Source organism: Protopterus annectens, chromosome 2.part0 (assembly GCF_019279795.1).
Source record: "Protopterus annectens isolate FY-2018-M chromosome 2.part0, PAN1.0, whole genome shotgun sequence".
NCBI classification, from domain to species: Eukaryota; Metazoa; Chordata; order Ceratodontiformes; family Protopteridae; genus Protopterus; species Protopterus annectens.
Genome location: NC_056728.1, coordinates 1,159,620,854 through 1,159,634,828, shown reverse-complemented (window position 1 = coordinate 1,159,634,828; position 13,975 = coordinate 1,159,620,854). Strand labels below are relative to the sequence as shown.

General features: G+C 42.2%; 1 protein-coding gene across 2 annotated transcripts in view; it reads right to left on the bottom strand.

Annotated features, from left to right (window-relative positions):
- Positions 1 to 13,975, bottom strand: part of ABCG2 (ATP binding cassette subfamily G member 2 (Junior blood group)) — an 897,562-nt gene that overhangs the window by 216,334 nt on the left and 667,253 nt on the right. For both annotated transcript variants that reach the window (XM_044061359.1, XM_044061358.1), the window contains one exon: positions 8,873 to 8,997. In XM_044061359.1, the coding sequence (XP_043917294.1) occupies positions 8,873 to 8,997 (125 nt within the window). The remainder of the gene's footprint in view (positions 1 to 8,872; positions 8,998 to 13,975) is intronic.

The window sequence follows — 13,975 nt, the reverse complement described above, 5'->3', positions numbered from 1 at the left end:
CACAATGATTTAAGATGTTGCACGTGAGGCAGTTGCCATTACCACGCTATATAAAGTAATGCCATCAGGAGGTGGTAAACAGGTGTGGATGGTACACAAATCAAAATGGTATCAGCCAAACAGGATATGAGCTTCACCAAAAGACACACACACACGCACAAACAGTTGTTAGTATTGAGATTAGAACCCCTACCTATCTAATTATTTCTACTATAGTGTTATGCAGTTATCAGATGTGCCATGGAGCTTATATGATTTCACCTAGTCTGAACGTACTTCTAAGGTGAATGACATCAGCAGACCTAGTAAAGTAGGGTGATGGGAAGTTTACAGGGTGGTACACAACTCAAAATGGTATAACCCACACAGTATATGATTCCTACACAAACACACACACACCTGCCAGTATTGAGATTAGAATCCTTGCCTATCTTATTTGTACAATAGTGTTACACAGTTATCGCACGCACTACAGAGCTTACTGGGCTGACAACTGGCCAAAGGTGGTGATAACTGCACAGCTGAGGTAAACTGTTACACGTGTGGGAAAGTCTGCCTTCAGTTTTTCCCTTAGATCTTGCTAGTTCTTTCTCTCCTGCACTTCAAATAGCCTAATATCTTTGCACTTCAACAGATTTTTTTTATCAATTATTCAAGCACATCTGACAGCCATAAGCAGTAGTTGTTCCTCATGGAATTAGCTCCAGTACTAAGTAGTTATGACTACCCCTCCTGGCATGATTAAAGTGCAGTTCTCTGTGCTTTTTCCCATTAATCTGGTGCACTTGGGCATTCTGAGGCACTGTTGCAACTGCCTCATGCACACAGACAACCCTCTCCTCTAAACTCCCAATACTCTGACTTGTGAGAGATATACCTATATCACCAGATTGGAAGATATGCACTCTCCAGCGAAGACTGGACTAGCTGGTCAAGAGGAGAAGGGTCAACACCTGCAACACACCACATGGAACACATACCCCTCCAGAACACCCACTATCACACCTCTGACATACAAACAATAACCACACACCCACCTTCACACTCAATAGACATTTACCCAAACAGCTGTGATCACCAAAACAGACACCCACTCGACCACCACAGCACAAACCACAGAACACATATCTCACCTACACAGTGTGCCCCTCAACCTAAGCCTCAAAGGCTAACCATCTTGCCTGATAAAGTAATCATAGGTGACTCTATATTGAGGCACATAGATGTCCCACTCACTAGGTTGAACATGGAGGAGGTAACAGTCAGCTGTCTATCAGGTGCCAGAATTCAACATATAACACACCCAGTCAGGTCACTCCACAACAACTACACGTATCACTCTGGCATTGTCCATGTGTGAGTGAATGACCTGACATGCACCTCCATGGACTATATGAAAAGAGTCATGGTGGAGCTCTCAGATTATGTGGGCCAGGCAGGTATGACAGTAGCCCTGAGCAGTATACTGCTGTCACCCAGAATGGTACCACAGTATAAATAACAAATGATTGACTTTATCAATTGGCTTAAGTGTCTGGTGTCACTCTCATTGGATCCAGTATCTGTCTGCTTGGGATGACAGAATGCGATGGCTTGCCAGAGATGGTCTGCATCTGTCACCCCTGGGTTTCCAGGTACTGGCAAAGTGTCTTGCCACCCAAAAAGTGCCTTTTTAGGTGGTGTTCCAAATCAAATTACCACCATAACAGCTATACATATATGCAATCTGAGGGTCATGCTGCTCAGCACTAGACATCTACATCTCGAGATGCAGCCACTCGAGGCACTCCTCAAAATGGAGAACATTAACATTTGTGCTGTAACGAAGACCTGGTTTACAGCAGTAGACAGCACCCCTGCACTACCAGGCTATAACTCATTCCACACCTGTCAGCCCCAAAACATGGACCACCACTCCAAAGGCGGTGATGTCTCCATATTAATAATGGATATGCACACATCCAGAGTAGTATCCCAGCATAATGCATCTGAGGTACTTCAGGTACAACAGACATTGGGTAATAGTGAAATCTAGGTCATAGCCTGCTATAGGTCCACATTCATGTCCCTGGGCTCTCAATCCACATTCCTCAATACCCTGGAATCTATCAAGGTCCAACCCAATGCTCTCATACTAGGAGAGTTCAACTGGGAAAGATGCTCAAGCACCAATACACTGGCCCAATGCTTCCTAAACTTCATCAGTTCCAATGCCCTGGACCAGCTCATTCTGACACTCAGTTGAGGAAGTAACATCCTTGACCTGTGTTGATTACTAACATATGGGACCATTGCTTGACAACAGCAGTCAATCACTACCTGGTCAAATCCAACATAGAGTAATCACCATGGAAATCCACACCTCACCCACACACCCCACAAAAGTAACCACCTTGAAAAACCTCTCCAAAACTGACTTTGGACTCATAGGCTAACTTCACAGCACCCATGCCAATGGAAAATACCTCCATGACTGCCAAATCATACACAAATGCACTGTACAAACATGTACATCAATGCATGGAACTAGCCATATACAACAGAATCAGGACACTCTCCTCCAAACACTGGGGGCCAATCTGATGGTCCCCTGCCACTAATAACCTATACAACAGAAGGAAGAAACTGTTGCAGAAAAAGGTGGAGTCCCAAGAGTGGTAAAACTTCCTTATTATCCTCAACAACAACTTGAGATCCTTCATGAAATCATCTAAAGCCACCTATGATGGCAGAATTGCAGCAGACAATGACAGCACACCAATACCCAGAAGTGCTCTGAGGTACTGCACAATGCTACATCCTATACTGAGCAAAAAGATATTGCCAACATTCTTGTCAACACATTCAGTGCCAGCTTTACCACTCTCTCTCCCCATAAGGGAACAATCAGAATGCCAGAAGAATGCCAGGCACCCAGGATTACTGCCGCCAGGTTACACCTGCATATAGGTAATCTTCTAATGCTGGACCACACACAGTTTGGCTTTGTGAAAGGGAGATCATGTCTGCTCAACCTGGTTGACTTCTTTGAGTCAGTCACCAGGGCTGTGTATGACAGTAAGGCACTGCATAGAGCTTGCATCAATCAGGCCAAGGCTCTTGATACCATTCCTCAGTCAGGAATTATGGATGAACTCACCAAACTAGGCATCAACCTCTATATCACTGGGGTGGGTTGCAAATTGGCTCACAGATAGAACACACAGTGTGAAAGTAGTGAGCTCCAAGTCAGACTGCCAGCCAGTCACAAGTGGAGACCCACGGGGATCAGTCCTGGGTACTCTGCTGTTCAGCATCTACTCCTCAGGAGTCCAGGCCAACACAAAGGAACTCTGGCTGGCCAAGTTCACAAACAACTACAAGCTGGGAGCCATCATTAACTCCACAAGTGATGCAAACATCCTACAGAAAGGCCTCACTGACTGGTGTGGAAACCATGGCCTGAAGCTTAACACCACAAAATGCATCATCAGCCCCTTTGGTAAAATCTCAGTTCCCACTAAGTACCACATCAATGGGAGCCCACATGAACACTGTAGGCATTATAAGAGATCTGGGGACACAGTTTGACTGCAACCTCTCCTTTAACTACCACATTGCCACTGTGGTCAGGAAATCCTTCTATGTGGCACATCTCATTAACAAGTGTTTTACATCCAGGAAGAAAGAGGTCATCATCTCTGTGTACTCTTCCCTCATTAGACCAATCATCAAGTATAATGGTCCATTTGGCATGTACCTCACTAGGCACTTGCAACAGCTGGAGAGGCCACAAAAGTACCTCACAATGAGGATCCTAGGCATTAAACACATGTCCTACACAGACAGACTCAAAAGACTCCAGCTATTCTCTGTCTCATTCTACTTACTTAGAGGCAATCTCTGCTTGACTGGCAAAGCCATGTCTGACTCAGCTCTTTTACAAATGCTACATCTAAAGACATCCCAATCTCTCTGCACCACATACTGCAGGGACCTTGACCTCATTACCACAATCAACACAAAATGCTGGAGGGACAAGTTCCTCACATAGAGACTGCACATGCCCTGGAATAGGCTTCCTATACATGTCAAGCAAAGCATCTGGATGACCCTGTTCCAGAAAGATCTTGCTGAGTGGATAGGTAATAGAAAGTTCACCCCAGGGATCACTCCAGTGGCTCTACTTGATGGGGGCACTGGGAACTATTGACAGGTGGCACAATGGTGGGCACTTCTATGAGCTAGGCTTATAATGGCTCCAGAGCCATTAGCCTAGTACACACCTATGAACTTATAAGGGGAGTGACATCAGCATGACTGATAAAGTAGGCCAGTGGGTGGGTAACTTATCAAAATACTTCTTCCTACAAACATACACACACACACTTACACACCCACACACACATTTGCCAGATCTGAGAGTAGAACCCCTGCCTTTCTAGTTATTTGTACTATAGTGTTACACAGTTATCGCACAAACTACAGTGCTTACTGGGCTGACACCTGCCCAAAGGTGCTGATAAGGGGAATGACATCAACAGGAGTGATAAAGTAGGGCAGTGGGTGGAAGACTTGTCAAAATACTTCTTCTTACAAACACACACACAAATACACACACTTGTCTGCCAGATCTGAGATTAGAACCCCTGTCTAGCTAGTGATTTGTACTATAGTGTCATGCAGTTATCACACACACTACAGAGCTTACTGGCTGACAACTGGCCAAAGGTGCCAATAAGGGGAATGACATCAGCAGGACTGATAAAGTGGGGCACTGGGAAGTGTTGTGGGTGGGAATCGCCTGAAACTGCTTCACCTACAAACAAACACCCCCTTACTCTCACATACACAATTGTCACACACATACACACAGTTGCCAGCATTGAGATTAGAACCCCTATCCATCTAGTTATTTGTAATATAATATTATGCAGTTATCGTGAGTGGTAAGAGTCTCTTAATACTTGGACCTATAAAGACACACACACACACACACACACACACACACACACACACACACACACACACACACACACACACGGGCAAGTGATGTGATATAAACTCAACCTGAGTACTGCTACACAAGAGCTCACCTTTTATGCTGGCACATGCAGCTGTTTACAACTGGTATGCCACTGTCCACAGCAGGACATCACTGTATGCCATTCAGGGTATCTGTGTGTGTGTGTGTGTGTGTGTGTGTGTGTGTGTGTGTGTGTGTGTGTGTGTGTGTGCCTCACTCTGTCTGTGCCCCCATGTCTCTCTCTGTATCACTGTCTGTCTCTCAGTTCCCCACATCTGTGTGTGCATGCTTGACATGTGTTATTTCTTGCCCGTGTGTATATATATATATATATATATATATATATATATATATATATATATATATATATGTGTGTGTGTGTGTGTGTGTGTGTATGTATGTCATGCAACAGATGCAGATATGTCACATATGAGCCACGTACAGATAGCTGAGGATAATACTGTCTGATGTCTGTGTGTGCAGGTACAGTTGAGGTGTACATAGCTGTCAGTATGCACAGACATATATACACAATACAGTCATATATTCCGGAGTGGGTTCCAACATCCTGTGATTCTCTAAGTGTAGAAGCATGCCCAGTGTGACCTTCTTTAGTTAGGGTGGGACTCCATTCCAGAGATAGGAGGACTCCAGTCCAGGGTTTTGTGTGCTACAGCCATACCTTTCAGGAGTACACAGGACTTTCCTCATGGTAGTTGTTTTGTTTAGCAGACATTTTCTGACATATCTGTAGTCTGAAACTGCAATGTATTATTTCATTACCTAGTGCCAGACATCTCAGATCATCACAGTACTTACCAGAGGAATACTAGTTGTATGATGCATAGATCAATATTATGAGGGCAGCTATGTAAATTCTTCCCCAACAAGGCCATTTGTGAGGTGTGTCTACAGCCAGTGTAGTAACGACACATAGCTGTGTAAACAGTCCTGCAACCTGATGATATACTGGTTGGGGATCTCCTGCTTGTGTGGTATCTTTCTAACCTGAGATGTTATATCCTTGTGTGGGCATACCCCTGACCTGTACATTTTTTGGCAGGTTGTCCAGGTGTTTGGCTAGAGGTTTTATCCTTTCTACATAAACTTGTGTTTTTATGGCAAGTTAGTTACATATAATTGAAGTGTGATGTTACAAATAATACCGACATTACTGTTTCAGAATACATAGTCTTCAGACTATTCCCACTACTGCAAACCTCTCACCCTACCAACTTTCACAGTATGTAAGGGTGATATTTACGACACATGCCTATCATTGTGCCTTTGTTCCACTTTTATTTCTGCCCTTGTCCAGACATCTTGCTGTCAGAGGTTGGGAGTTATGGGTGTGGGTACAGAGTGCATTCAGCTGTGCAGGCATCTCTATTATTTGTAAAAGCAAACATAAGAAAAAGGATTATTGAGAATGACCACTAGCAACAGTACCACAAAGCACTTATATTCACAAAAGCCTTGGCACTTCTGCTACACATCCTTCAAGATGTCACTAATATCTGTAGTATATTCCACATAGTACTGTGACTTCCAGGTATGTCAGTGGCAGAGCAGGGGGTGTCACTGACATGCATAACAGTTGGCACTGTAGTTATCTGCACATGGCTCTGTCAAAGGCAGTACTGTACCTAGGGCACTACAAGACAGCTGCCAGGAGAACATGCTGGCCAGATCCAGACAGTATTAACCACACATACACATAGCTCATTGACCCCTGCATATTGTGGACAGGCAACATGTTTTTATGTGTATTGTTACAGCCCTGTCAATGTGTGCTATGCTGCTATTTCCATGCAAACATATGTTACTGCATTTGTGTGGGTATATGGGGGGTGCACAACTGTCAACTATACACATTTGCACAGACTGTGCTGATATTTGCTTCACATTTTGGTTCTGTTTACCATACTATTGTGCCCTGTCTTGGGGACTGGAGGCATATCAGTAAAGAGCCCAGGTCAGATTGTAGTGGCATACATTTGATTTTCAGACTTCTTACCCTTCATAGCCTTACTGCAACTGCAGGTCCTGCTGTGCTATCACTGTGTGAGTCCCTAGGGGGTTAATTCAACATTGCCACCATTTGTGTGCCTTTACCAGACATTTCCCTGTGGTTTTCTACAGCTGACTTGCTGTGTGGGTATGAGGGGTGGTTAAGGACCTCCTCCCTAACATCTATGCCTGTGATGTATGACCCCCCAGTTAGTTGTCCCCACACATATACTGCAGTGAGATTTGCCACCTTGGGTACTACTGCATACTGTGCGGAGGCCAGTTTTGGCCAGACATTTCCTGGTGTTCTACATAGATGTCAGTTGTGTCCTGCTATCCCAGTAGGCCAACCCATTTCCTTAAGAAACACTGACAGTACCACAGCTAGGAGATTTATTTAAGTAGAACAGTACAAACAGTGCACAGGTTAGCACTTTCAGGGATCAACCCCTTCATCAGACAACTGTTGAAATTCCACACTTCCTTAAATACTTGAAACAGTCACATGATGATGCAGGCAATTACCCTAATCACTGTTAATTAAAGAGAAACACAGTTGCCAACGCAGAATAAAAAATATAAAACTAAATAATGCAATAAGAATATCATATATCACACATTCCTTATCCAAGCTAATAATTCTGTTAAAACATGCATAGAAAAATATATAAAATATATCTATAAAAATATATATATATAAAATACATCTGACTTGATACCAATGAGTACATGTGCTAATGCATGCGCCTTGCTAAGAGTATATAGGCATAATATAAATAGTGAAAAATATATAAATGAATGCTAAAATATACTTAAGTATCGATGTACACATAAAACCAGCATACAGACATGCATAAGTATAAAATTATGAAATTGTAAAAATATATATATATATATATATATATATATATATATATATATATATATATATATATATATATATATATATATACTGGACGTGCCATACAAAAAACTCAATGCCTCAATGGTCGAGCTTTTAAAAAATGGTTTAAGTGACACCATTTGATTCAAACCCAGGGGTTTATCTGCATTAAATCGTATGATCCATCTCTGTTCGGCAGCTTCTGTATCATTAAATAAATTACCCCATCTCTGTTTCTCAGACAATATCTGTAAAACTAAAAAATTGTAGATATGTTCTGGTCCTGTATTCTTAGTATGCATGGCAATAGCACTACTTTCTTTAACATTTCTGATGTCTCTATAGTGTTCAAGGATCCTATCCTTTAGGCGTCTATTAGTCTTGCCTATGTAGAAACTGTAGCATGCCATACAATATGCAAAATATACCACGTTTGATGTAGTGCAGTCAGCATAAAAATTACTACTGTAACTGAAATTCCTAAAGGGATGTGTAAATGTGTTGCCATCATGTATATGCTTACAGGCTGTACAGTCTCTGCACATATATGTACCCAATCTGTCAGACTTATTAGTGGTATTGATTGTGGCACTTCTATAGCATAATTAATCAAATGTAATAGTTACTATGTTTACTGTGACTTATAAAATTTGGTTTAAGACCTACAACCTAAGGAATACTATCAGTATAAAAATAGGTTATGCTGAAGAGTTTGCCATTTACTTGTTTCATAACCCCTATGGTTCCAGAAATATGAACATTTGTTTGAAATGTGAGGAAATAATTTGATTCTGTCAAAAGGTTTTGTCTCCGCACATTGGAAGTTTGAGTGTGAACTTCCTGAGCTCCATTGAAGTGAATGAGTTAAGCACATTTTAACACAACACTCTGCAGTATGTTTAAATGACAATGTTAGGAAGTGACAAAAATAATGCTACACAAAAGTGTGCTTTAAAATAGTTTCTGAAATTTACCTATCATAAAATAGGCGATGCTAGACAAGATAATTGAAGGTAATGTCCTCATAGGTAGCAGATCAGCCATCAGCTTTGAGAAAAAGTAAGCTGAGACACTGTAGTAACCACTGATGTATTCATGTCTAGAAAAAAAAATCCCAAGTTAGACTGGCATGCACATCCAAAAAACAAAAAAAAATAACAGATATTGATCAAAAATACAACCTAATCAAATAGTGTTGGCTTAATTTCTGAATGCTATAGAACATGAAAATGGTAAGCAGAAACAGATTAAATGTAAAGTACAATTAAAATAATATGACCAGATTAAAAAGGAAATATGTGTTATTAGTTTGCAATTGGCAAGGTAGGATGTATTAGCTATGAAAGAAATAATTAACCGACAAATTAATTACTGGTCTAATTAAATATTGAGAATGGGCTCTGCAAAAAAATTACAGTACTGTAAAACCTGATAAATAAACTGGATTACTTAATTCTAAGTGCTGTTAGCGTTCATGTTGAGTCTTATTCTCAGAGCACTTGTACAGTTACATGTACTGATCTCTTATCAACTGGCTCTGCTGTAATGACTTCAAAAAAGATTAATTGGTTAACTACATTCTTGTTTATTTTTCAATATCGACACCCATTAGAATAGTACAGTTGTGTACACTTACCATAAATGTAGATGTTCGAGTGTATTCACTGTTGCAGTCATTACATTTGGGTAATCCTGCTGGCAGGTTGCCCTCAGTCGGCCTGAATTCCAGAGTATTGGGTCCTGCGTCGTCAGGGGTATAAAAGAAGCAGCCAATGCCATTTTCTTTAGTTTTTCTTGCCCCAGATGTCAGGTGCCCCCTAAATGGGTAGCCAAAATTTATATGCATATATATATATATATATATATATATATATATATATATATATATTTATATAAAATGACATGTAGCAATATAAACTTTACCTTCATCCACAAGCAAATACACCACATAGGTTGTATAAATCAGAGAAGGAAAGATAGGTTCCATCAGAAGAAAAGGGGGAATGGTAGGTGGGTAACCTGGACTGCATCAGTGAATACACTCGAACATCTACATTTATGGTAAGTGTACACAACTGTACTAAGTTTTTCATGTTTCACTGTTGCAGTCATTACATTTGGGTAGATTCCCAAAGCTATGGTTGGGAGGCTGGAGCTAAACAGCATTAGAAGCAGCTATGAGACCCTGCAGAACTGCAGTGGCAAAGCCTGCCCTGGATTTAGAATAGAGTGGCAGATGATAGTGCTTTGTAAAGGTGTGCACTGAACTCCAAGTAGCTGCCTCTAAAATGTCCTTGGTTGGTACTCCCCTGAGAAAGGCTGCTGAAGTGGCTACAGCTCTGGTGGAATGTGGTCTAATGCCCTTAGGCACTGGCTTGCCATGGTATAAGTAGCAGTACCGAATGCAGTGGCCTATCCACTTTGAAATAGTCTGCTTTGAGATAGCCTTTCCTTGTAATCCTGCAGCATATGCCAGTAGTAACTGCTCTGTCTTTCTGAAAACTTTGGTTCTGTCCAAGTAGAATCTAAGCTGTCTGTGTACATCCAAAGAATGCAGAATTCTTTCCCCCTTGTTCTGTGGATTTGGATAAAAAGTTGGCAGATGAATGGTTTGGTTAAGATCCACACTGGACACCACTTTAGGCATAAATGTTGGGTTTGTTCTCAGGGAGACCCTGTCTGGATAAAAAATGATAAAAGGTTCCACAGCCATGAGTGCCTGTAGCTCTGAGACCTATCTTGCAGAAGTTATTGCTAGGAGCAGAGCTGTTTTCCAAGATAAAAAACTTTATATCAGCAGTGGCAGCTGGCTCAAAAGGAGGCAAGGTGAGTTTTTCCAAGACATAGTTGAGGTCCCATGCAGGCATTCGTGATCTCCTTGGAGGCCTTAAATTTTTGGCTCCTCTGAGGTACTGTTTTAATAAGGGATGAGAAAAGATTGGTGGCTCTGCATTGTAATGAGCCAAAACGGCAGAGGCATGAATTTTAACAGATGAAAAAGATAGGCCTTTGTCCAGCATCTCAGTTAAGTATTGCAAAATCTGAGGAAAAGTTGGCACAGCTGTATCTGTTCCTTGTGCCTGGTTCCAAGCACAGAATCTCTTCCATTTTCCAGCATAAGATTTTCTAGTACTAGGCCTTCTGGCTTCCAAAATGACATTCATCACAGCTTTGCTGAGAGGTGTGTTTTGTATGACTACATTATCCGCTGTGCTGCCAAGTTTAAAGTCCTGAGTTGGCTGTGCAGGATCTGATTGTTTTGCTGGGAAAGTGGATGCAGTACTTGAGGTAAGGTCCAAGCTGGACATTGAGACAAGCTCCTTAATATAGGGTACCAGTGCTGGCGGGGCCAGTCTGGTGCAATCAGTATCATCTTTGGCTTTTCCTGACTGACCTTTAGGAGTACCTTGGGGTGGAGAGGCAAAGGGGGAAAGGCATATACTGATAGGTTTTTCCAGCTGAAGGATAGGGCGTCCACTTTCCATGCTTGTCTGTGATAAATCCTTGTGCAGAATCTCTTTAGTTGGTAGTTGTGAGGAGAGGCAAACAGATCTATGTCCGGGCATCTCCATTTCCTTGTTATCATGCTGAAGACTCGTGGATCCAGCTGTCACTCGTGGGGATCCAGGAGGTTTCTGCTTAGTTTGTCTGCCAGAGTATTTTTCCTTCCTGGCAGGAATTGTGCCTGCAGATGTACTTGGTAAGTCAATGTTGTGTCCCGTAAAGTAATGGCTAGTCTGTATAGGGGGTACGAATGTGTGCCCCCCTGCTTGTTTATATACCACATGACCATGGTGTTGTCTGTCTTTATCAGTAGTTGTCCTGGATGAAGTAGGTCCTTGAAGGCTGTCAGGGCTGTCAGGGCATTTTGAACAGCTAGCATCTCATTTTGATTGATATGTAGATGCATTTGGTTTGAGGTCCATGTTCCCTGAATGCATCTTCTTGCCATGTGGGCCCCCCAGGCATAATCTGATGCATCCGTTGTTAGCATCTGCCTGGCTGGGGGTAATGTGAATGGCTGTCCCTTGTTTTGGTGACAAGCCTTTGCCCACCATCAAAACTCCTGTTGCAGGCAGGGAATGAGAGTAATTATAGTTTCCAGGCTGTGGCAATGTTGAGTCCAAACACTTTTTAGGTACCACTGAAGTTTCCTCATATGCAGTCTTGCATATGGAATGAGTAGGATGCAGGATGCCATGAAACCCAAAGCCTGCAGAATGTTTCTTGCAGATAACTGGGCCTTTGTTGCTAACATTTTGAAATAGGTAGTCAGTTGCCTTTGTTTGTCTGGCATGAGATAAGCCATCTGGGCAGTTGTATTTTGCACCCAGGAATATTATCTCTTGAGAGGGTACTAGTTTTGATTTCTTTTTGTTGACTGTGTACCCTAGGCATGTTAGAAGTTTTTTCACAAACAGCAGATGCTGTAGAAGGATGTCCTTGTTCTCTGCTTGAATGAGACAGTCATCCAAGTAAGGATATATTTGTATTCCTCTTAGTCTGCAGAATGCAATTACTGGTGCCAGGCACTTTGTAAAGATCCCGGGCGCAGTAGATAAGCCAAAGGGCAGTGCACAGTAATGCACTGAGCCAGCCTTGAATCTGAGGTATCTTCTGCATATTTGTCTGATTGAGACATGCAGGTATGCCTCTTTTAGGTCTAAAGTTACAAGCCAAGCGTTCTTGCCCAGTATGAGCAGAAGCTGCTGCAAAGTCAACATTTTGAATTTTGGTATATCCAGGAATGTGTTCAGAATCGATAGGTCCAGTATTGGCTTCCAGGCTTTGTGCTTTCTGGGCACCAAGAACAGTCTTGAGTAAAATCCTTGTCCCTGCTCTTGCTCTGGTACTTGTTGAATGACCCCCATGCCCATGAGGGATGAGACTTGTTTTTGCACCTCTGCCCATTGATTTTTTGGCAGATCTGGCCAGCCATTTGCCTTTGGCAGGGTATGGAAATGGAACTTGTAGCCTTGTGACACGATATTTAGAACCCACTTGTCTTGGGTTATAATGTGCCAATTTTTAGAAAAAAGTGCTAATTTTCCCCCTAAGGGTGCTGCCAGGAAATAAGTGCTTGGTGCAGGCAGGGGGAAGTCATTGGGACTGTTTCCTGTAAGGTTGTGATTTGTCTTCTCCACTTTTGGAGGTAGAAGCACCCCATTGCTTTGACCTGTATGAACCTTGCACCTGAGATCTGCCTCCAGGGCATCTGGGTCTGCCCCTTTGAGGTCTGTCTGACACAGGAAAGGACCAATTCTTTGTTGGCCAGTGTCTACTAAACCTAGGCGGCTGTACTTGTAAGTCATCTTTGACCGTTTGCATAGATTTAGCCTTGTCCTCCATTTTCTTTAACATCTCTTGTGCCTTAACACCAAACAAAGTATCATGCTGTAAAGGTGCATCTAATAATTTAACTTTAACATGATCAGGCAGATTTTGTTCCTTTAACCAAGCATGCCTTCTAATTACAGAACCTGTAACTGTGGCCCTGCAAGAGGCCTCTAAAGAGTCAAATCCACATTGCAAAGTATGCTTTCCAACTTATTCAGCTGCATGCAATATATCCTGCATTTCCTTGTTTTCTGCACATTCAGAGTTTAACAACATTATCTGTTTAAGCAATGCCAAGACGTGTTGCTGATATTTGAGCATATGAAACTGACAGTTTAAGGCCCTTATAGCCAAGGTAGCAGATGTGTAAACCTTTTTACCCCATCTATCCAGTGCCCTAGAACCCCTCTCAGAAGGGGTAGGGTTTTTTGCAGCGGAAGCCTTAACTCCCTTGGGACCCTGAGAGATAGTTTCTGGGACTGCAGCAGTGTTTTTAAAAAGGAATTTATGTGAGTCAGGAACCCTGTAATATCTGTCAGGCTTAACAGGAGCTGGAGGCAAGGAGTCAGGGGTAAGGCTAGACTCCGAAAACACATCATCTACAATGTCTAACACATGAGGGATGGCTAGTGGCTTGTGCTGAGGTAGTAACAGGAAATCCCGGAGCCTTTTTTTAGATTCTGAAAAATCTTGGCACTCCCAGTGGAAATGCTCCCTCATGGTATGTAAGGTTTCCCCAA